General features: G+C 40.8%; 2 protein-coding genes across 2 annotated transcripts in view; one reads left to right on the top strand and one right to left on the bottom strand.

Annotated features, from left to right (window-relative positions):
* The window catches only part of BAIAP2L1 (BAR/IMD domain containing adaptor protein 2 like 1), a 44,375-nt gene extending 36,353 nt beyond the window's left edge, over positions 1 to 8,022 (top strand). The window contains exons 10-14 of the mRNA XM_069810169.1: positions 278 to 485; positions 796 to 873; positions 1,214 to 1,379; positions 5,456 to 5,496; positions 6,081 to 8,022. Coding sequence (XP_069666270.1) covers positions 278 to 485; positions 796 to 873; positions 1,214 to 1,379; positions 5,456 to 5,496; positions 6,081 to 6,156 — 569 coding nt within the window. The 3' untranslated portion in view covers positions 6,157 to 8,022. The remainder of the gene's footprint in view (positions 1 to 277; positions 486 to 795; positions 874 to 1,213; positions 1,380 to 5,455; positions 5,497 to 6,080) is intronic.
* Positions 8,023 to 8,144: 122 nt separating this feature from the next.
* On the bottom strand, positions 8,145 to 23,510 carry BRI3 (brain protein I3). Its single transcript, XM_069810171.1, has 3 exons — positions 23,070 to 23,510; positions 21,223 to 21,337; positions 8,145 to 8,533 (listed from the first exon to the last, which is right to left on the bottom strand). Exons 1-3 carry the CDS (start codon positions 23,233 to 23,235, stop codon positions 8,401 to 8,403), a joined length of 414 nt encoding a protein of 137 aa, XP_069666272.1. The 5' UTR covers positions 23,236 to 23,510; the 3' UTR covers positions 8,145 to 8,400.
* Between the last annotated feature and the right edge of the window lie 1,008 nt (positions 23,511 to 24,518).

The following is a 24,518-nucleotide window of genomic DNA, read 5'->3' as shown; positions in this document are numbered from 1 at the left end:
TTTTTATGTCTGTTGGTTCAACTTTACTGTGATGGGGGCAGGGGGTGTCTATAAATGCACATGCTATTAAGAACTTAATGGTGATAAGAAACATTGGCAGATAATTGAGAGGTGTCTAAGTGGAAACCAAAGCAGTACAAAGTCTCAGAACTTGATTTGCACTTGAGTATTCTTTTATCTACTTTTTTTTTCCTGTCACATGACTAATTGTATTTAATTTTGTTAGTGTGTGGCTAATTTTGCCTTTTTTTTTTTTTGCTTTTTCTTTTTTTGACAGAGAATTCAGATGATGCCAGTTTATCGCGTTCAACTTCTGTTGCCACAGGGCTAAATATAATGAAAAGGCAAAAAGTAAAGACGATCTTCCCACATACTGCTGGAAGTAACAAAACGTTGCTTAGCTTTGCACAGGGGGATATCATCACACTTCTTGTAGCTGAAGAAAAGGATGGTTGGCTTTATGGGGAACATGACACAACTAAAGTGTAAGATAATGAATATATTACCCAATTGGAACATGTAGGAAAAACGTGTCTCATCAGATTTTGTTAGCAGATATTAGTAAATGGTTTTCCACCTTTTTTGCTGGCTGTCATTGACTGGGGACTTGGACTCTTTCTGTAAGGTAAATCGCTGCAGTTATTTTAGGGAGATTTTGTACATTAATTTGGTGTCATCAGAAATCAGGTCTAAAAATTAAATCTCAGTTCGACTCTACTGTTTTGCCCACTGTTGTCTTTGGAAAGATCTTTCCAATTTTATATAATATGAAATTGAAAACCTTTCCCATTACAGAAAAGGATGGTTTCCATCATCGTATACTAGACCACTAGAAGAACCAGCAGAAGAAAAAGCCTTTGTCCCAGTGCCAAGGTAACATTTTGGGTGGGACTTGCAGAAATGCCCAAATCTTCTCTAACATTTATTAAAAATATTACTTTTTCTGCTCATGTTCTTTGTTGTTCAGTAACATACATGGTAAATACTTTCTAACACTCTGTAATATGATGCCTTGATTACATTAACGTGTTTTAATGGTTGCACAAAGACCCAAGAACTAACTTCACCCCAACTTTGAGTCCCACTGACTTCAGTGGGACTGTACACCTTTATTAACTTTCAGCTCATGCACTTCTGTACTTTCCTGGGTTAAAGATAAGTGAGAGAGGTGTATTATAGGAACTGAAAATATTTGTTGGGTTCTGTCTTGCAGCCCTGCACCAATCCGAAGTATTAGTTCTGTAAATCTTGTGGAAAAAGGTGATGTTGTCCTCCCACCGCCAGACTATCTGGGGTCTTTGCAAACAGATAAAAGAATGGAGTCTTCCAAAGGTACTACTGTTAAAACGCCAACTGACAGATCAGAAAATGCAGGTCCGGTAAGTAATCAATACCATGAATCCAAACACTTTTCCTTGCTTACTTTTCGTGACCTACTTAGCTGAGCTCTTAAATGAGGCCCCAGGATATTCTACTTTAGCTACTTGTGCTTCAGTGGCCCTTCGATGCAGCTGTCTTCAAGAGTATAATTTTTTTTGGCATTTCAATTCATCTGTAGTAATAGGAAGGGAGAAGAATTGTTCAGGGATATAACTAAGAGTACTAGGAGACTTACTCTGCATAGCAAACTTCTCAGGAATGGAATCTGTTAAACATGAAAAGAAATTCTCACAGGAAGTAGTACAAATCCATCATCTTAAGTGATTTTAGAGCTATAGGGGGACAGGGGATTTAAAGCAGCTTAAACTCTGTATTCAGGAATGCTTTACACAACCCCATGAAAGTTAGTGTTGTTTTTTTGGATGTTGCTGAGGGATATATGTACTAACTACCGTCTATATTCAGCAAAACCACAGCTGAGTAGAAATACATTTTTATTAATAGATAATGCTGTATAAAGCTAGTATTTCTGCTATTAAGTCAGCATTCAAACTGATTCAAAATGAAGACTAATCTAATGAAATTAAGCAATTACTAGTCTTTTTCTTGCTGCTTGTTTAAATATTTTGCTGATGTGTATCTAATAGCGATAAATGTTTTTGAGACTTTCTTCAAAAAGCCTCTTGAAGCAGAGATCACATTTTGATGGGAAAAAAACTTTCTGTGATTTTATATATTATATAAAATTAGGTTGTCACCGCTAAAATTGAGAGACTGTACCAGAGTGAAATGCAAAGTTCCATTAGCAGGTACCATTGCAAACTTCTTGGAAGTCAGGAATCCTATAGTTGGCTGCCAGTAGCTAAAAAATTTACATTTTATTATTTATTGGTATGACTAAAATATTTTGTATATCAATATAACATCTAAACAAATTTTGGGTTGTCGTTCTGACAGATGTTTCTGCTTTCTAAGTAATCTGTTGAATCACACAGTAGAAACTGAAGTGACCTTTGTAAATTTGTGCTTTATGGAAGTAAAATTAACTAAAGAAGCTTAAAAAGCACAAACTGAAAGTCTGTTGGATCACATTTTGATTAATGGTGATTGAGTCCATTTAAGGTCAAAGGGTGACAGAAAATTTGTAATGGTACTCCTGTAAAATGGAAAGGCATCAGGAAACAATGGTTGTCTTTAAAGAAGCCTCCTTTCCTTCTGTTTCATTTAAATCTACTATTAGGATGTCAGGTATATCTACACCATTGTTTTACTTAGAGGTATTAGGCATTGGAGGGGGTTAACAGGTCTTTGTTATATTGACAAGCAAAGAGAATGAACTGGGTTTAAGTAAATAAAAATAGAAACATTCCTTTAATAGTAACAAAAATGTAACTAACTTCCAATACATCACTCTAGAAAAAACTACCATTGGAAAGACAGAAGCATGACGCAAATTACATAAATTGTCAGTAACATCGGAATTTTAAACTATTATCTGCATTTCAGAAGCATGGAGAAAGACAGAATTGTAACAAATGGGAGGAAAAGAAAGGTTAATTTTATTTCTTGAGTAAATAGTGTGTCTTCAAATAAATCACTTTTGTAATCACATCACAGACTTGTATCTAGCTCTTAAAAGAAGGAACAGGTCACCTCAACTTTACAAATACAAAAAATGTGAAAAGTTGCTGGAGGTTCAGCTATACAGGCCTTTCAGAATTGTTCCCTCCAGCCGTACTTGGCTTTGTAAAACCACTCTACAGCTATTTCAGAAGAGCAGCTATAGATACAATAGAGTTGCACTTCTGCTAACTTCTGCCAAAATACCTCTTGCAGATGCAGAAATTGAAACAAAAGTATCTTTTCTCTGGCAAGGAGGGGGAAAAAAAGGCTAGTGCTTCCCATTCCAGGAAAATCTGTGTTCCTTAAAATGCATGAAGAACTAGAAGCAGACCTAAGAGCCTTTCATAAAGAAAAGGATGAAAGTTGCTCGACAGAGACTTGTGAAGCTCTCTTCTCGGTTAGATCTTACCCCCTTTAGACTACAGTAGTAATGTTTGGGGATATTTTTTTCATCTAAATATTCCTATTAAAAGATTAGCTGATTGGTTTTTTTGTCAGAACAGTCTTAATATTAGCATGCATATTTGAATCCACATTCAAATAAGTGGTTTTATTTATCACTAATGAGCCTTCTTGTGTAGGAAGTATATAATTTGTGCAGTGATGTCGTGTTTCTAGGACAATGTTTTTCTATGAGGAATAAAGTTTGTCCAATGCATGAAATGAGTATCAAGAAATAAGATCTAAATTTTAGTGTTCAGTCACTTTCAAATCAAATATCTGGGAACTTCTAAAATGATTATGAAGACAAGCATCTATATTTTGACACATTTGTGGTTTTCATTTTTGGATACAGAAGCAATGAGCCTTAACAATTATGTAATGTCAGATTTATACATTGGTTTGCTGCTTCCATGGCTAGCTGTTGAGACCTATGGGATCAACATGTCCTTCAAATGTAATTATGTTTGCAATAGTTAAAAGACGTACCGGCCTGTGGAAGTTGCCAAGCAAGCAGTACAGCGAGTTCTTTGCCCTGTGACAAGCTCTATAGTAAGTCACATTTACTTAAAAATAACTGAACCCATTAAATTGTCTCAGTATCACTGTACTGTGCTGCTGTCTTTAGTATGGCTAACTAGGAGTGCTGGAACAGCTAGGAACTCCTGGTACAATAGATGGTGTGCCTGAAAAGGAAAGGCTTGCAGGCCTTTGTTCAGCAGTGAAATTTTAAGTATTGAAAACAAAATGGCCATACAGACTGAATGATTAGTACAAGTCAAGCTGCTACATAAAAGGTGACTGCATATTCCTGCTTCCACATGCAAGAATGTACATTCAAATTTTCACTTGGAACTTTATCTGACACATATTAGAAGCACTGCAATTAGTTTGCAGTTTGAAATAATGTAATTTTTAAGTATGATTATTACTAAAAGTTGGGGGGGGGGGGGAGTAGAAATGAACTGTTTGCCAAAACTTCCGTGTAGCACAACAGGCTTGCAAAGGGTGGTACTTTGCAACAGTTTTCCATTTTATCACAGCTGAAACACTGCATCCTGTAGTAGCACTGTGCCAGAGCCACACTGCCACCTTTTGGGTTAGCTTAACATCACAGGAATGATGTACACTCCATCACAGAAGTACGGTGCAAACTGTAGCTATAAAAACAAGTCTTTTCAGATTGTACATTTAGGCATGACAGTTTCATTATAAGGAAATATTAGCAATAGCTATGCAAAACTACTCCTCCTTTTGTATCACTCCCATATGAACAATACAAATTATATATGTACATGCCATTACCTGTTTTCTTGCCTTTTTTACTCACCAGCACTACTCACAAAAGTCACGGGAGATACCGGAACTTGCACTTTGTAAATCAATGATAGCTCAACACAGTAGGTTGTATAAAAAAATTCTACATGATACTGATCAGAAATCTGCCCTCACTTCAGGCTTTTAGTATTTAAATATGTCATTATGTGGCTGCTGCCTTTTTTAACTTCATGACTTTACAGATGCACTGACTGTGTTCACTCTGTAAGATCTGCTCCAAGACTAGTTTTGGCATTTTGCTGTGACAACTAGCACTTTATAAATTATGCTATAGAAACAATATGGTATGATATTTGTGCCGCAAGTAGTTCTGTCCTTTTTCTTTTGGTTGATAGCTGTTGCAGTGACATTTTGTTTGCTATTTTAACCTATAAAATGCTGAGCTAGACATCAGGTGATCACCGATCTTAAACCAAGCGGGTGGGTACAGCACAAAAAACCCCAAACCAACAAATGCTAATGCAGTTTTTTAACTTCCTAATTTTGATGTTCTGAGATAATTCTCCCCTCTATACCTCTCCACAGTTCAACTGAACTATACCATAATTATTTTAAATAGCTAAATATTTTAGCCTGCTTGAATGACAGGGTCTCTTTTCCTTAGCAGGCTAGTGAGACCACCTGTAGCATGTTTTTGTAAATCTAAGTAAATATCTTCTTTTTTCTTTTACAGAAACCTGATATGAATGGCATTATAAAACCACCTTTTCTAAGGTATGGGGTTTTTCTTAAAGCTTTTACACTAATTTACTTGTGTTGATTTTTATATTGGCTTATTTATTCTATTGATTGATTGTGAGGGGAAATAAGGCTGTTTCTTCCAAATTACTCTGTGAGGAATAAGGATATTTCTTCCTAATTACTCTGTGACCTTTCCTAGGCATTGGTAAAACATTATGGCTAAAATTGGTTGCACTTCTCTGAAGAGTGGCGTCAGGTAAAATACATTGCATTAGGCCCTTCTCAGAAAAGTGTTTCTCCAATAGTTTGACAGGGGGCAGGACTTAAACTATGTCTTTGAAGGTTATAAACAAAAGTCTTTTGAAGACTGGGAGCTATTTAAAAAAAACATACAGATCTAACTGGGTATCAACTTCCCAAATTTTGGATTACTGCAAAGTGAGTCTTCATATATAAGCTTGTTTAAAAAAATTCAAGTTAAACTAAGAGTTGCACAGAGTCCTTTAGTCTAAATTCATAACTTAGTCTTCAGACAACTTGGATGAAGAAACTGCATGGGTTAAATTTGGGGTTGTATTGCAGCAAGCCTTATAGTAACTTTGTGCATTTCTTTTCAGTGGAGAAAATCCTTTTGCAACTGTGAAACTCAGACCAACAGTAACAAATGACAGATCAGCACCAATTATTCGATGAATATACAGTCCACACACATGTACTTCTTCCTTATAAACACCATTTTCAGTAATGACAATTACTATCTAAAGTTGTTCTAAAAATTTATTTAAATGTAATTACTGTACAATAGAATCATACTGGAATGGATTTCTGATTTTTTTTTTAAACCTATACTTTCTCATGAGGCAATTGCTTTGGGCTAATGTTTGAGCACTTTGGCTTGATTTTACAATATGCCTTTTTTTGCAGTAGGAATTGTGAAAATACTGGAGATAGTTTGGATACTCTAGTAAACCAGTATAACTAATAGCTCACAAATCAATCTTTGGCATTCATTATTTGGAAACTGCAATGGTAAGTTCTAAAATATAAGCCTGCATATGCCACTTGCTAAATAAGATGATTTTTTTTTTCAGACAGAACAATGTAACAACTGCCTTATTCCAGAATAGAGAATTACCTGTATAAAGTGATGATACATTATTTTGTTCAAGACAGACACCCTAGGTTATAAATAAATATTTATCCTTTAAGAATAGACAATTTGTAATGCTTTGCTTAATGTTCAGGTACAAAGTTTCAAGTGTTAACATAAACCTAGTTTAAGTCTGATGTTGTAATGTCAACACATTCAATAACTACTTCTTTTAAACATGTTGTCAAGCTTTAGTCTTGTAAAAAGTTATAATAAAAGTGCCATGAATTTTTTCCTCAAATTCTAATATAAAAAGCTGCCTTTGAAGTTATTCCATTACTGCAGCCTTCCACAACAGAAAAACAGATTAAGCTTGAAAATTTTTGGTTAAGGAGCCTAGCAATGGCCTAAATGCTGGTATAGTATAGTATCTGAGTTAAGTGAAATACACCTTTTAACTTCAGTCACAAGCAGAGTTGTACAGTTGGTTACCTCAGGCCCAGATCTTCTAAATCCAATGGAGCTAGCTTGTCTGAAAAGAGTTTTCCTACAGTAATAATCATCTCACAAATTAGCCTAGAATGTTAGAAACTGACTCTCCACGCTGCATCAGCGTGGAGTGCTTTATCACTGTACAGTTTGGGTGATATTTCCCACCTGCTGTATGAAGTCTGTATTGTGACTACTGCCAGTGCTTAATCCTTACTCTAAATCATTCTACTTCACATATGTACATGCTTCCTACAGCATCCTATGGTTATTAATTTTGTTGTGCCTGCTTCTATTACTATAAACAGTGAATTCCAGTTGTGAAATGCCTTTCAGTTACTTAATACCAAAAAACAGTATATGAGCATGTAATGGCTGCAGAGGTAGAGTCCACTCATTCCACGTCTTTCTCTCACACTGCCTTTCAAGTTCAGGGCTGAGGACACTTCATTTGCCATGGAACCTTGCAAAAATATCCATTATCCCATTTTGAAACACCAACTTTTCAGAAGTGTAACTTATACCTCAGCCAGTTTTCTAAAGCATATTAGAGGAAAGTCAACCTAGACAGTATAAGCTTTCAATAATATAGTGTCAGAAGGAAATAATCTGAAATGCAAAAATCTTTACTCAGGGCAGCCCATACTTGGCAGTGCCACAGCCTCTCTTTCTAGAGAAAAGTGCCCTGCTGCAGACAGAAGTTACTGGTGTCTGTGAACTAATACCAATTCCACAATGTTAAGAAGCTTCTGCTACAGCAGATAGGACACTGCCACTGCAGCCCTTGGAGGTCATGTGTGTCCCCACAACCAAAACCTTCACTAATTAAAATAGAGATTTTACTGTTTGTTATTACTAGTGCCTTCAGAAGACAGAGACTGTCCACTAGCATAGTGGTAGCACACACAGCACTTGCAACCCTTTCCTCAAAAAATTCTGATACGCTTAAACAAGTACAGCCATAAACCAAGTCTTATGATAAAAAAAAAAAAAAGGATTCTGACAAATATTTATCCTTCTTTGTAGCTAGGATTACTAACTCCACTTTCAGACTACATGTAATCAGACACATTAGTCACATACTTAATAATCCAGCCACAAGTTGAGGATTGCAAAAGGAAAAGCAGTTTTATTTAGTTTTCAACAGGTGCCACTAAACATGGAAAACAAGTTGGGTTTTCATGTTTTGCAATGCACATGCTCATAAAAGATTAAGTTTAAATTACATGCAAGAGACTAAATTTCTTCACACTTTACAAAACAGGTCTGAAGCAAATAAAATGATTGTACATGACATTTACATTAGAAAGAGTATGCTAACAGTTGTAGCTTCCATAAGCACATCCACGTTCATCCCCTTAGCCAAAAGCTGCCCCACAATTAGGGCATCTTCTCTGCCTCAGTGCAAGACAGAACAGAATCCCAATTGGAAAGAATACAATGGCACACAAAACACCAAGACAGGTGAAGGTGTCCTCCAACACGCCAACCCTGTAAAAATGGAAAACAGACTTAGTCAAGGACACCCACCAACTTTGCCCCAAAGTTACCACTTTGTGATCTGACAGTCACTAAAAAACACACCACTAAAAAACCCTTGTTTTATATAGCAAGATAAAGTACAAAGAGGTTTTGGGTTTGTTTGGGTTTTTTGTTTTTTTTTCCTTTAAAAGGAATTTATTTTCATAGCTTGCAGCAGCAGATTTTGAATTATACCACTTAAAAGAAAAACAGGAAAGTTGCAGGTGATCAGACTGTAGTTAAGAAGTCTACAAGGTTTAATTCAAACTAGCTGTTTAGTTCCAGACAGCAACCATTTCTCTGTCACTACAATCCAGGACTGGTACTTGGATCAAAACATAACCACCACACCTCTGAGCACTTCTATCAACTCCAAATATTGGTTAATGCAAGAACACCAAAGAATATGCGCAGGTGTAGCACCTGCTATACAATGGGAACAGGTCACACGCACTTTCAATTTGGAAAGCTTTAACGTGAAAGCCTGTGCCTCTGCAGCCATCTCTGGTCCCTAAAGAATCTGAAACTCATGGCTCTTCTCCTGTATTCTTGCATCCGAGCTCAACTAAACTTGCCAAGTAACTACACAGGAATAAAGGATCACACACTGTAAGGAAGTATCAAATGTTACTCCTTGCTAGCCCTTCTTGGGGTCAAGCTTTTTCATATAGGCAAGGATACAGTTTTCTAGAACTAAACCTTAGTGTCACTGAAGTTTACTCTCATAAAAATGAAAAGAAGCCTTTTAAAATAATTTACTGACTCTTCTGGAATGATACAGTGCTAAAGACTTAACTGCACTAGTGTTGTTATACTGGTTATTGCACACCAAACAACTCCCATTTCTCAGCTTTTTAGGTCTTTTACAACAGGCAGCAGTCACACTTGTGTCAGTTTCCACAACTGTCCTGAGGTGAACCCTCTCAGTTTGTTCAACCTCAAGTCTTCCACAGTATATGTGCACTAGAGCTCTTTCAGAAAAAATAATCCTTGTTTTCTGAATGTTTTGATCTGATGATTTGGTGCTTTTTCTCAGCTTCTTCCTAAGAGAAAGGTTTGAATGGGCACAGAGTTGTGTAATGCTGGTTAAGGGCTTTTGGTGAAACATCCAGCTCATGCTTTCACTAAGCAAGTTAAAACCGTTGCAGACAGCAAGATGAAATAGGTTTGTTTCAATCTGTTACTTCAAATTAATACACAACTTGACAATGTCTGGTTCCTGCAGTTGCCAGTACATTCCCTCAGATGTGCTGGCATATCTTTCTTCAGAAAGCGCAAGTCAATGTAATTAACATGCAAAGGGATAGGTGCGCTGGGCATTCAGGGCTCTGACCAATTTAGCAGGATAAGGAGGACTTAAAAAAAAAACTCTAACTGGAGATTTACAGTGAAAGAGTACTTCAAATGTCAGCACCTTGTTGTGGAAGGTGCCAATTAAGTAAGTGTGTACAGGACTGTGCTAACTACTCACATTCAGACTTCCTAAGTCACCAGAACAGCTCAGAGGCATAGCACTACTGTCATAAGCTGTTTAACAAGTTTATTTCTGGTAGCTAGAAAAGTCCAAAGGCCAAACACACTTCACTATTAAAATAACCCTCAGTAGGTGTTCCTGGTTTCTAATTCCAAAAACTGATGTCCTTTTAGAAATGTAGAAGAACCTACTATTGATGTCATTCGGCTCCAGCTGAGTCATAACTGAATGACCACCCTACATGAGAAATTCTGTTTCAGCACAATTCTGTGACAGCAGAAATTTACCTAAATTTCAGTCCCTGACTTCTTTCTGAAGTGCTGTATCTAAAACATCCCCCAAAATTAAGACAGACAGTGAAGCCTGAATATTCAAGACTCAAGAAATTTGAGCAGCTATACTAAGTCGTCAAAATTTGGAGTTTAGCAAAACACTTGAACAAGATGTGTCCTCTTAGATTCCCTGGTACAGTGAAAGTCAACAGAAACAGAGCTAAGTGACCATGAAATACATGCTACAATCACGGTGCCAAGGTCAACAAGCTGTTGTTTCCCTACAGAGCAGTCACAGACAACCTATTGTACATGTAAATAGAGTAAAGGAAGGAAGATGCAGACTCAGAGACAGTTTCCTTACTGCAATTGGCTAAAACATTACAACTTGCTTAAACTTAAGAACCATTCTCCTTCCCCTCAACCATCATAAGCCACCAAAGGCTTTTCAAAGTGTTCTTCATATTCATATGCAACTTCATGTTCACCTTACGCTTTCAACATCAGTCCCCTCCTTTTGATGAACTTACTTTATTTCTGTTTAGAGTCCTTATGATAGAAGTCAACTTTACCGAATCCAAAACATAACACTGTACCAGCTACTAGAAAGAAAATTAACTCTATCCCAGCTGAAAGCAGGACAATTTGGTATAAAGTTATTGTCAGGGTACAGTTGATCGCAGCAGTAGTTTTATAATTTCATATCCTCAAATAACACTCCTTTAAGGCAACAACTGAAAAGATGTAGACTAATGCTCAAATCACCACATAGATTCTAGTCTCAGCACACAAGTGTCCCAAAACTCAGACTTTCGTAGCCTGTGCTGTTCATTGTGGCCACTCCTACCAACTCAGCATAACATTACCCCTCTGTTCCTTATAAGTCAGGCATGTGTACTACCAGAGCTCCATCTATCAGTGCAAGTGCTTTATTTTGCCACGACAATGTAAGATTACTCTTGAACATTGACATCTGTGTGTCCAGAGAGATAAGAACAATGAGAGATCAGCTCTGCAGAAATGTTCTGCTTTTACAGCAAACTCCAGAATTTCAGATCCTACCGTTTTTCCCAGAACTGGAACATGTTTTGTAGAGTTAGTTTCAGTGGTGTAGGTACCACCGTTTTTTCCCACAGCTCCAAAGCTCTTCAGGAAAGCTTCCTCAAACATGGAAAAAGTTTCACACCTCTGTCCAGTACCTTTTAGCTCCAATTCCCATACCTCTGTCATGAAATCACAAATCCAGATATCACATTGGCCTAAATAAAACTTTAAAAGTATCCATGGTACTGCCCAAATTCATAAAACCACCTTTCTCCAGGCTGGAATTGCCATATTCAGCACACTGATAGTCAGCACATGTTGTAAAGGACACTGGTTCTGGCATGTCACCCACAGATACTATTGTTAATACTAGAAGTACTAAAAAAACGCTAACATTTGCTGGAGTACTTCGTACAGTGGTTGCAGTATCAGCAGTATCTGTTCTCCAACTGAAGCAAAAGTGATGTTTAAGGAATCAAGCATAAGGTAACAGTGGAATTTTCTTCTTTATAGATTTCTTTACATCTCCAAAAGGATATGACAGTCTCCACCGACGACACCTAAACAGACTGCCATACCAGAGTTGGTCCAGCTTACCTGCCAGGGTTTTGTGTTTGATTCAAATTACCAATTCTTACCACAATGAGCTGCAGACTTACAGAACATATGGACTTAACACACAGAATCCCACTTTCATTTCTGGTATTTCTACAACAAGTTTTAATACTGACCATGTACTACAGACACACTTAGCAGCAGCAAGAGCAAGTTTCTTGGAAACAGCACTACTGCCTTTGTAATACAGTTTACCAGAGTTCTCTTTTGTAGGTCAGGTTTGGCAATGCCTACATCTGTCCAGCTGATACCACAAGCATTTCTTGTGGGAATGATGAGCAGTTTTGTGTGCCATCAGTTAGCCTTTACACTTCTGCTGGCTTGATGACAAGGATGTCCAGTGGATTTATGAGGGTCAGAGAGAAAGGTGTCACACACCCCACCTGGCATGCAATGCATTTCTACTTCTACACCAAAAGTGCTGACAAATTACACTATATGCCAGCAGACAAGAAGGAGCCAGGCCATTTCTGCTGCAAAGCAAAAACTCACCCTTGTCTTGGTGCATTAGTCACTGACTCACAGCACTTGCCCTGCATCACTTCAGCAAACAGCACTCAGAGAAACTACAGGTGGTAGATTTGCTCAGCTTGGTTAATACTTCTTTTTAGTCTGTCTCTAGCGTTCTGCTACAAAGAACTTTACACCAGGATCCCCCATCAGCCCATGGGAGCGGTGCCTGCTTCCCTTCCCCTCTCACCACAGAGCATTCCCCAGCAAAGTGAAGTATCATTGGGGAAAATGGTCAGAGGGGATAATACTGATGGGGAAAGAAATATGGAAGGAGTTATTGAAAAATTATAAACAGAACAGCAGTCACTGTCACTACTAGAAAAAAGGCAAATATACAGTGGCATATGATGAAGTAAGCTTTTCCCATATACTCTGGATTATTCACTGTATACACCTTTGTTCCTCATTCAAAAAAAAAAAAAAGTGGATTAATGAGAGAGAGTCAAAAGGAAGGAAAAATAGTAAAGCAAATGTAGCTCCCATTAACTTACCCTTCCTACCCACCTTCCAAGTCCTAATCCCAAACCAGTTGTTACACCATTAGCCTGTGCCCTGAAAGTCAAAATCTGCTTGCTAGGTCAAGTTCAGAGCATACTAACCCAAGCAGAGATGCTTTTATTAGACTGACTTTTAAAGCAGAGTTGAAGAGCCTCATATTAACCCTTGCTTCCAGAGATTTCCAACTAGCTGTTCTACCTAAGCATATTATTGTGTATGAGGCGGGGTTAGGTAGCATGGCTTAAGGTTAACAGGAAAGTTTTAGTGTAATTTCTTTGCCGTACAACCTCTTTGCCTAGGGCATATCTGGACACTACAACTGTAAAATTACATTGCAAGTGACCCTCAAAATTAGACTGCAATTAAAGAATGGAGTCAGTAAACAAGGCTCTCATACCCTTGACTTCATTCACCAGGGAAAAGATGTGCTACAAGAAGTGCCGTCTCCTGGTAAGAATCTGCTAATAGGACTGAAATGCAAAGTGATTCAAAACTGTTCAGAGAGCCAGACTGGTTACAGATACAGGGATAGAAAAGACACTAGGGTTCAACCAAAACTGGCAAGCCTGGGTGCAAAAGTTGAATATGGCAATTTGTACTTCTGGAAATCCATGAAACGCTGAGCACCCTCAGACCAAATAAAAATTGGCAGTAGAAGCTCAGGAGGTAAGGCCTCTCCTTTTCCCCCTTCACAGGTTAACCCAGTAACGTACTATATGCACTGAGAGGCTCAGACACAATCTTGATGCTTCTAAGTAATTAAAGATTTAGGCAGTTTTTGGTACTACAGATCTATCCAAGAATGGCAAAGTCCCTTTTCCAGGCATTTCAATGACACCAAAAATAACATTACTCTGGAAAAGACATATTAAGTGCAGTACATAGCACGTTAAGGCTATTGTATTTCCTGCCTTGTTTTGCTATTACACTAATGCCATCTTTTTCATTCACGCACATTGAGCATTCCCCTCCTGCAGCCATTCAACTCTTGCTTTGTTAGTGTTTTTAAATCTTCTTCTTCTCTCTTAGTAATTCCATATTCAGTTCCTGCCCTGAAGTCTACCTTTGTGACAAGTAAGCCAGTGTGTTCAGTTGAGAGTATAAGCAGCCTAATTTTGATCTGACCTTAAAGAATAAACACACTAATTAAACATTATAGAGGGATCAATCAGGGTACTTCTGGTCAGCCCCGAGTAGCTGCAAACCCAAGCATAGATGGCTGCTGTCTAACCCATTAGAATCAATTAACCCTCTTAATCAGCTTGCAAGGCCCAAGTCTATTGCTCAGCAGATGTCCCTGACACTTTAAATAGAATTTATTTTAAACTCCCTTCCCCCTAAACAGACTTATTCAAGAAGTGTTTTGTGGTAATGCAAAATGCCAATTAAAAAAAAAAAAAAAATGCCATCCATATTCAACACCAGACCCAGGGAAAAGGACCAGCAAGGGACAAAGCAAGCCACAGGAAGCACTGCTGGGTCAGCAACAGAGGAAGACCAGGCACAGTACAGCCAAGCAGCAGACCAAGTCAGCTGCAAGTGACACTCATTTGGAAAGCTTACCAGAACTGTATCTGCATGACCTCCACCATAACATACCTGTTACTTCAGAGCCAGTTCCTATCTTGTCTATAGCAGTGTGATTACTACTACAGCATTAGCTACACAAACACTTTTTGGCTTCTGTCAATTTGTGTCACCACCTAATTTTAGATGAACACTTATCCAATCACTGCTTAGCCAGTTACTAAATCTAGAAGGAGGAAAAAAAATACTTTTTATAAAGGAGAATATGAATATTTTAGGTTTTTCTTGTGTATATCTTACCTGAGCTGCAGAGTAATGAGAGACTCCATATTCAAACTGTTAGATTCATTAATGTAACCAAACATAAATTTCATTCTACAGCATAAACCACATAAAAGCTGATTGTAACTGCACCACTCCCAATCTAAAAATAAAGTGGAAAGGTTTATTTATACTGCAAGCAGCTTCTTGGATTTAAGCTATAACTGCAGCTGCCAACTCCGTAACTAAGGTCAATTATTCCCACTGACAAGTATTTAAAACCAAATTACTTTTCAGACAATCCCCTTCTTGAAAATCAGTCTTAAAACATTAATATCTTAAGTCAAATGCTCAAGATCAGAGGGCCAATAGTGAGATCTGTGAACACAGCATCAGTACAATTTGACACGTGCATTTTTAGACTTAACACTGCATCACAGTATTTAAATGCGTGCTTATCAGCATTTTTCATCCCTTACAAATAAATTCAAAAGGTCACACCAGCTAATCAGAGACAGTTTGGCTGTACGAAGAGCACTGCAACATCTGAAAAGAAACTGCACTTCACTTAAGGGTGTCTCCAGCTGTCTTCTACACAGATACTCCCTCACTGATCAAGCAAGTGGAATTTTCAAATCAGTATGCCATCTCTCCTGGCACTGAGGATGGTTAAGTCTTTTAACTTTAGATTTCAACAGAAACATGAGACCAGTGACAAGCACAGACTTTGGAAGCTGCACACCAAATCTTTAATTTTTAACATAAAACCAAACATAGCTAGCTTTTCTTTATGTCTGTCCTAGCTAATGCAACAGCAGCAGCCAGGTTAAGCATGTTTAAATCTCACCTGCAAGCAGCAGAAGAAAAAGAATTGACAATTATATATGCAACTGAGTAAGCACGGGACCCTTACAGTTTTAATTTCCATGAAGAGAGATGCCAGCTCCTCTAGCCTCAGCTTCAAGGCGTATTGAATGGATGTTGGTCTGTATTCACAGAAGGGAGCCCAAATCCATACATAGCCACTGGCTTGCCCTCCTCAACACAAGGCGTACGTATATGTAAATGCAATTATCTTTAAAAGTCACCTTCAACTAAAAGACACCACAGTATTTGCAGATTTATCTGAGCTTCCTTATACTTTAGGCCCTACTTCCTATACAGAGGGCTGGCAGCAGAGCCACAGAAATTCTGGCAATGGGAACAGCCTGTATCTAGTTGTTGTCTTTCCTGAAATGCCTATAAATCACCAGCCGTCTCTAATGTAGTAGCACCACTGCTTTAATTCCAGTTCCGAGAACACACCAATTGAGACAATCTTCATGGCTTCACACCAACAGCCTAGCCTCACAAGTGAGGCTAAGCGTGCCAGTTAAAATTCTCTGTAGGTGGCAGACATCTATCCATGACAAACTAGACTGACACCTGGTGTGGTTTTTCCTCGCTTATCTGCATACACAGCCAGATCAGTATCACCTCTGGTTACCAACAAACAAGACCATTTTCCTCCTCTCACCCGTAACAACTCATTGCTACAAAGAAATCCTATACCGGAATACAGACCCCATGACAAATGGTGACACTAATAAAAAAAAAAAAGCTATCAACTCGGGCCCAGTGACAGACTGGGCATTAGGGACCAAATTATCATTTTTATATGGTCCCATTAGGGAATACATTCCTGCTTTACCTTATTAATTGCATAAAGTCTCAATTATTAGAAAAACGTGTTTTGATTATTGTCCACAAATCGGTTCAGACCAGTAGAACTAAAATCCTCAGAAACAGCAAGAGGTATGCTGTTCTCACTTGGGACCCTGTTAACAGGCTTACCACCTCCTCTCTTCTGGGCTTAGGTAACAGACTTCCTGCTAAGCAGCTGCGTGCCTCTGCTGTTAGGCTGAGGGAAAAAAAAAAAGTTACAGCTATCCTGTCAGTAATTCCAAATGGCAGACTCGTGGCATCTGCTCAAGTCTGCTGTATCAAGGCTGCCTTCTTTGCAATCATGTGCATAAGTTATTGCTGAATTTCATGCCCTAACTGCTCCAGCCACCAAATTACCGCACAGCGGGGATGAACGCCCCAGTCTGCCTGAACAGCATACGTTTACAGAAAGCTGCATACTGTAGTATAAGTGAGCTACACCGATTCCCAACACAGGCTGATCATCTTTGTGACAAAAACCAATGTCGGGAGCTTCTGCACTATTATAGCTATTCTATCTACTCCTCTTTATAGCACTCTTGGAAAGGTATTTCAAAGTTGGCTCCACTCGCAAGACTCAAAAGGCCCTCCAGCATGTCAGCCTGCTGTTAGAAACTGAAAATCTGCAGGTTTTCCCCAGAATATCAGACATGCTCTCTAAATAGCTAGGTCTTTTTTTTTTTTTTTTTTTTAATTCCTCACATATTTAACCAGTACATATTATGAAATTATATTAAGAATATTTACATTAATTTTAAATATAGTTGTTGTGAATAACTACAGAAAACCTCTATCCTGAACAGCCTTCTATCAAACCACACAGTATTTGTGATTGAAATAACTGAAGTAAAGCCAGAAGACTGAAATTTTGAAGGACTTGATCACCTAGATGCAATTTTCCCAGAGTCTATTCTCTCAGGAGACATGCACTTAATTGAAGAAAACAAAATTTCAAATAAAACCTGAGAACTTACTACTTTGTCAAGTAAAACAAAACAAACAAAAAAACCCCCACAAACAAAAAAACCCCACCACCACCCAAAAAAAAAACCCAAACCAAAAAAACCCAAGAAAACTGTGCCAGGGAGAAGGCTGTAAGAGATCTGAGAATAAACAAACTTGCCTCATCTTCCAGTCCTGGAAGAAGCTTGAGTGTTATTATAATTTGGGATCCACTATAATACTTCTCAAGCAGATGTTTTGTAACCGTCAGAAGAGAAAGCTGCCACAATGCAGCGGCATTATGTCCTTTCCCTCACCCTTTCTTCCAAGCAATTGAATACTTGTTAAACAGGAAAATAAAAACCCAACAAGGCTCATCACAGGCTCTGTACCAGATTTTGAAAGAACCATCTTTTGCAAACATCAGATCAAGAGATGGTTTCACAACTTTTAAAGGGATCTTTCTTCTGTTAAGTAATAGGAAAGCAAACATTCCTTTGCAGTTTGTTTTACCCAACAACACAAGATGGAGAAAAAGAAAATGAAAGTGACCAAATGAGAAGCAGCCAGACTGCATTCTTCAAGCTAAAAAGATAATTACATGGCTGGATCTCCAAAGTTAGTGGCTGTAATGACTCAATCTGTACTTGGGAACATAAAATAGTTTAAAAGCAGGACTTGGCCGATCCTTAGATGTCAACTACAAGCAATAAAGCTGACAAGACTCTGCAACTCAGTTTAATTCTCTGTACAGCAGGGTTGGGAGAACTCACACTAAGACAGACAACAGGACTACAGCCACCCAAGATATTTTACTAATGCAAGGAAGGATGGAACATACATTAATACTGAAGTCTGTAATTAGAAAGCAACATTGACCAACGATGAATGAGAATAATCTGACTAATGAATAACTCTAAGCAAGAGTACAGCTTGCAAGACATGAGAGTCATCCCTCAGATGCAGCAATGCTTCAGAGACAGAAGAAAAAAAAGCAATTACATAGTGAGCACAGGCATACTACCTACTTGTAGAGCGGCTACTTCTGGAGTACTTTTTATGACTTCTTATCATAAATCAAGCCTAAAGATCGATTGTACTTGTAGCTAGCTTATTAATCCCAAGATCATTTGTGACTGCAATAAAATAGACTCCTACCCAAATAACAGACCAATACTGCATATTTCTCCTCAACGCCATATAGTTTAAGTTGGAAATGGTTTTGATTTCAATTAAAAACATTCATACATACCATAGTGCAAAAGACTGGTTTGTATTTCTAATGGTGGAAATCCTCTCGATGGACTTCACCCTACTCTATCAGTTACATTATTCCACAGCCACAAGGCTGTGCCAGAGGCTTTTTCCTCATGGTCTAAAGCAGACTGGCTTCTCTAACGATAATGCACAGCATCAAATCAGAACAGTAACAGGACGACTGACTTGGCAGTTTAATAACAAAGTTTTTTGTGCGCCATTAATAGCTTTTTATGTTTATCAATGCCCTTTCAACAACTTTTCTGCTCAGTGTTGTATTCAGAGTGTAGCTGTGTGTTGCATTCTTCGTAACACAGGTTTCTAGGCCAAGGAAGTAAATTAGAACTATGTTTAAGGTCTTGAGAAGTCAAAGAGGATTATGAGCTCTTTCTCTAGGAGAAGCAGCCAATGTAACCTTCCAGAACATGAACTCTGACCTTTCAGGTTCCCATGAGTATTTCTAATATTACACTTTGCACCCAGCCTCCGTGTCCTTTCTCTTGAAGTACCAGACTATCAATTCCTTAACTAGTCAAAAGACTAGCAATCTGAAATTTTGCTCTCCTATCCTGACACTTTGACTCTTCCTCTAAAGACAATTAGGAGAAAACATAGTGATACCGCAAAGACGACTATGGCACACCATTACTACATACAGTTACTTGTCCTTGGGATTCACTGATTAAGAGTATTTCAGAAGTGCTGAGAAGAGTCCTACAGTTTAAGCAGTGCAGTATTATGCCTCATAGTAATCAACACGTCATAGTTCTCCTCACAACTTTTTCTTTTTTTTCACAGCCTAAAACGAAACCTGAGGATCCAAGAGTAAACAAGGTTTTTGTGGAGGGTATTTTGCGTTAGGAAAGAGTCTACAATGTACAGAGCACTGGGTACCTCCAGCAGAGCAAGTCTGATGACTTAAGAAAACTGTTCAAGAGAGGTCAGTTAAAAACACCTTACAAAAGATAACTCACTTTCCCAAATTTGGCTAAAGTTAGATTGCAAATGATTGTTTCAAAGGTGTCTCCTAGAACATCCCAGAATAACTTCCAGAAAAAAAGAGGAAAAAAAACCCAACAAAAAAACCACCCCCCAAAAAAAACCCTAAGAATAGCAGCAAGAGTCTACCAATCTTAAGTCATTGCAAAGACCACTTCTATAGCAAAATGTTTTTGAGATTTACTGGGTTTAGGGCCAGAAGGCCTGTATAAACACACTGCCTGCCTTTTACCAAGCAACGCATAACATTTTTCCTGTCTTCTGGTTGAGCTAAAGCATAAGCATTTTAATGTAATTACTCAGGTGGCAGGACCTACCACATCCTCTGAACAGCTCAGTGGTTACTTTCCCTCACTGTTTAAAACATGCAACTTCTAGATCAATAGCTCTAGCTGGTACAGGTTTTTCAGCCTTAACTAGTGGCATTTCAGCAGGCACCTGTTTTTACATAGCAACACAAAGTACTTCTTATTTGAATCCACCTTTGAAGGCAGGTACTGACTCTCAAACACCAATTCTAACAAAACCAAAAGACATCTGGGGGACAGCCTCTGACACTATGACTATCAAATTCATCACACTGAAACCTGGTATCATTTCAGTTATTCTAGCAAGTCTGTTTCCTACACATTCACAAGGGGAATGATTTTGCATTTGAGTCAGAGCTGGCCAGGCACACCAGTGTTTGAACTGCACCAGCAGCAATCTGGCTGCCCTCACCCATTAGTTAATATCCTGGGATGAGAAGGACCGAGAAGTGCAAAGGGACTACGGCTGACTTACAGCACTGATGTGGAAATAGACTGCCTCCTTCCCTTTTTTTATGGCTGCTGATCTCCAAGGGGGAAGTTGTTCTTTTGTTGCAACTCCAGCTAACAGCTGACCACTTTTTCTGGTTTTCACCACTTCATCAGATTAACACTGAATCAAATCTATTAATATCCCTGTTCTTCTGCAGGAAAATGACTTTTAAAGTAAGAGATCTTTTAAAGCCATAGGATACTGATGTTTTCAGCCAATACTGACAATCACCCTGCCTGGTTTTGCACAGTCTGAATGTTGGGAATGGGGACACAAACCACAGCAGCAGAAGCCCTTCCACAGAACTGCCAGATAACCAGAAGTGACTGTGGTCAAAGATTACAGAAAGTTTCACAATAAAATCATGCTACTCACTATCACCAGTCATAAACACATCAGAAAGGACTTCCTGTCATCCTCTCCCCCAAGAACTGACCCTTTACATCTGTTGCTGAAGTGCCTTTTCATTAAAAATACCACTTACAGATCTTCCTCCATCATAAAGAACAGATTCATGCTTATATATAAAGTCTATTGTATTAATTACAGTGGTTGTCACGAGCCCATTAGGACAAGCGCATTCTACATAAATTAAAGTACTCCACTGCTAAATTTTAGTACTTTTTCAAATTCATTCAATTCTAATACACGCAAAGAAAAACTACTGAAAACCAAGGAACTATATGGATGCTTGTAATTTAAAAAATAAACCCCAAGACTTAGTTTGTTTCTCAATTAGAGAGCTATTTTACCTGCAAGCAGGACAGCCACCAACTACTACTACAGAAGTGGTGGTAGCAGGCTGTTGAATAATGGTGTACGTGCTCGAATAGTTTGGCTGTGATGTCGGTGGAGGAACAGCATACCCTAAAATAAGAAAAAAAACCTCAATCACCTACATGTATGGCACAAAGAACGATGATAATTTAAAAGTATGGAAACAGAACATGGAAAAAACCAAACAGAAATGTAGTCTTGACTGAGCACTTTAAGAAGCTCTATCAAAATCAGAGTTGGAACATGCTACTCAGCACATCTAATAGCAAAGCCACTTCATAAACCCAAGTATCTAGCACAATTTAACCATCTAAAAAGGATACTGACCTAATAATTAACTTTGAGAATTTGTTTCAATGCTGTTTGAGCAACAGGGAAAAACAGTTAAACAATGACCACAGCTTTCACTGCTGGATGTTACGTATCAGGTATGTCCCACTCCAGCAGACAAACTAGTTGCAACAGAATAAATCTTCTGGTTTCCAGCCCAGCTTAACTTCCACATACTAAGTTTATAACTGGAGAGAGAGGTAGGAGTGATAAGATGCAAGTGGAAAGGAAGCAGGTTCCATAGCACAGGGGAAAAAAAAAAAACAACCCCCAGAACAAAAAAAAAACCCACAAACTTCCAGAAAACCCACGTTGGTAGATAGTGAATGTGTCGTTTTAACAGTTGTAGTTAGAAAACACAAGTCTTTAACTACTGCATTAACATTTAAAAAAAAAAAAAGAAAGCTTTTTAAAGGGATGGTTAGATGTATACAGTGTCATCATACAGTCAAGGTACACTTTGCCCAGGTATAACCTAATTTGAGCTTCTCTCCCTGGGCACAGTTCTCAGATTTTCTTGAATCAAGTTATGCAACTGTAAAATGCACCAACCTCACTACTTAAACTGAAAATAATCAGTAATATTTGTACTGTAGGCAAATAAGCTCCAAGTTATTAGCAGAAAAACAAGCTATGGCCTCAAGATTCAACCCAGTGCTTGATGACTGGGGTCTGTGTCTGCTGTGTATATTTTTTGTAATTTTTAAGCTTTCCCTTAACTCTACAGTCTTTCCCGAGAGGCTACTTCTTTCTTTGACGGAGGTTAGTATTAATTCAGTTAACAAAAGTACTGTATCTACTCACCTGCTTAAGTCTCTCCAAGACTACTGAAGTGTATCAGAAAAAACAAACATTAACCAGAGTACAGTGAAGCGCATGCAAAGAACAGTGCAAGTTTGAGGTCTATTTTACTGCTAGCGCAGCTGTGCCTCTTTGCCATTGTTTTGGGGCAGAAACCCCGCACATCTGAGGAATGCCTGCGAACTCAGTCGGTGTTTTGGGGAGGGCAAAACACAAAACACGACGTTACACCTCAGAGGCACCCAAGGAAGGAGGGGAAAGGGAGGCGGCGCTTGGAACACCTGGATCCCCTGCGCACCCTCCTCCCTGCGCTGGTTTTCGGCGTGAAAACCGAGACGATCCAACCGCCTCGCTCCTGACGGGGAAGCCCCACGCGAGGGAGGCTCAAGAGTTTCCCCCGCTCTCCCCGGGCAGCCCCTCCGCGACGCAGGCCACGGCCCTTCTCCAGAGCCCGCGGCCGGCCTGCGGCCCCCGGGGCACCGCCAGCGCCGCCCCCGCTCCCGTCCCCGGGGGTAGGAGGAGGAGGAGGGGGGGGGGCGGTTGGGGGAACCTCTCCAGAGCCGCCCCCCGTCCCAGGGCTGGGGAGCGCGGGGCTCCCTCAGGCGCTCTCCTCCACACGCCGGGGAGCCCTCGCCTTCCCCCCTCCCGCCCCGAGCTGGCGGCCAGCCCTCCCCCGCCGCCTCAGACCCACCTGCGGCAGCCGCGGCGCCCGGGTAGGGGTAGGGCGGGGGCGGCTGGAAGCCGGGCTGCGGGGCGGGGATGGCGCCGTAGTTGCTCTGCCCGTAGTCGTAGCCCGCGCCCTGCGCGGCGGGGCTGTAGGCGGGGGGCCGCTCCTGCAGCAGGGGCTTGTTGTCCATGCTGGGGGCGGCGGCGGCGCTGCCTGCCCGCGGAGCCGAGCCGAGCCGAGCCGATCGGCGCGTCGAGGGCCGTGAGGGCGAAGAGGAAGCGGCGCCCTCGCCTCAGCGCCCAACTTGGCGGGCGCCGCCCCTCCGCCCCGCCCGGGGGCGCCGGAGCTCAGCGGCGGCGCGAGCGCCCGGGCGGCGGCGCCCCGCGCATTCGGGGCCGGGCGCGAGGGACCGGCGGTTGAGGGAGCGGGTGAGCGGCCCCTGGCGCGCGGGCGGCCCCTCCCCGAGCGCCCCCCCTTTACTCCCCCCCCCCCTCCCTTCCCGCACCTCGCGGGCGGCCCCGCCTGCTGCGCTTCGCGGCCGGTCACAAGACTGCGCCCCACGTGACGCCGCTCCCCAGCGGCGCGGGGTGACTCGCCGAGAGGCGCAGGGAAACCTCGGCCTTAAAGGGGCCGCGCCGCCGCCTGCCCGCGCACCCCGCCGCACGGAGCCGCCGGCGGCACCCCGGCAGCCGCCTCGCCTTCCCCCTTCTCCCCCCCCACCCCCGTCCCGCCGTGGTGGCTGCAGCAGGGCCGTGGACCCGCTGCCCGCGCTGGGAGGGTGCCGTGCTCCTCGTACTGCCCGGGTATGGAGGCGGGAGCAGCCGGCAGCGGGACAGGCTGCAGCACGCTGCCTCGAGTCCCCACCGGGCCTGCAGGTTGTTCGTTACTCGAGCCGACGGTGGATTTTTAACGTGCCCTACTTAGCATCGGTTTCCTTCAAGGGCGCCTCTCCCAAAATGCAATCCCCTGCTGGAAACCGGCGGCCCGAGCAGGACGAGGACGGAGTCGTTATTGGCTTGGTCCCAGCTAACGTTCCTGCCGGCGGTAGCTGGAGGGTCTGCTCAACCCGGGAAGACCCCCAGAGCGTTGACAGAAAGAGGGGTGCGGACGGTCAGCGGTTCTGCACCTGCAATAACGCCGAGAGCCGCTTCGAATCACGTAGTAGCCAAATGACTGCAGCTGAGCTCCGGGCAGACAGAAAGCGTCAGTGTGTGTCCACGTGTACATATGTGTGTATACATATATAGTGTATGCGTGTGCGTTTGCATTTACACAGAACCCCCAGCCTGAGGGAAAAGCAAAAATCAGCATGAAATAGTACTGCGTCCCGCAGTGACTTCTGCAAACTCTTACATCCCCACTGGGAAGAGCCGCACTTGAGTCTTAACGGAAAAAGAGCGCTCTGGGGGTGGTGGCACAGAATGGGAATGTTGTAAAAGGAGGGAAAGTTTTTGAAAAGAGATTGAGGAAAAA

This window comes from Haliaeetus albicilla, chromosome 22, assembly GCF_947461875.1.
Source record: "Haliaeetus albicilla chromosome 22, bHalAlb1.1, whole genome shotgun sequence".
Lineage (NCBI taxonomy): Eukaryota > Metazoa > Chordata > Aves > Accipitriformes > Accipitridae > Haliaeetus > Haliaeetus albicilla.
Note: the sequence above shows the minus strand (reverse complement) of the source record. Positions and strands in the feature narration are given on the sequence as shown.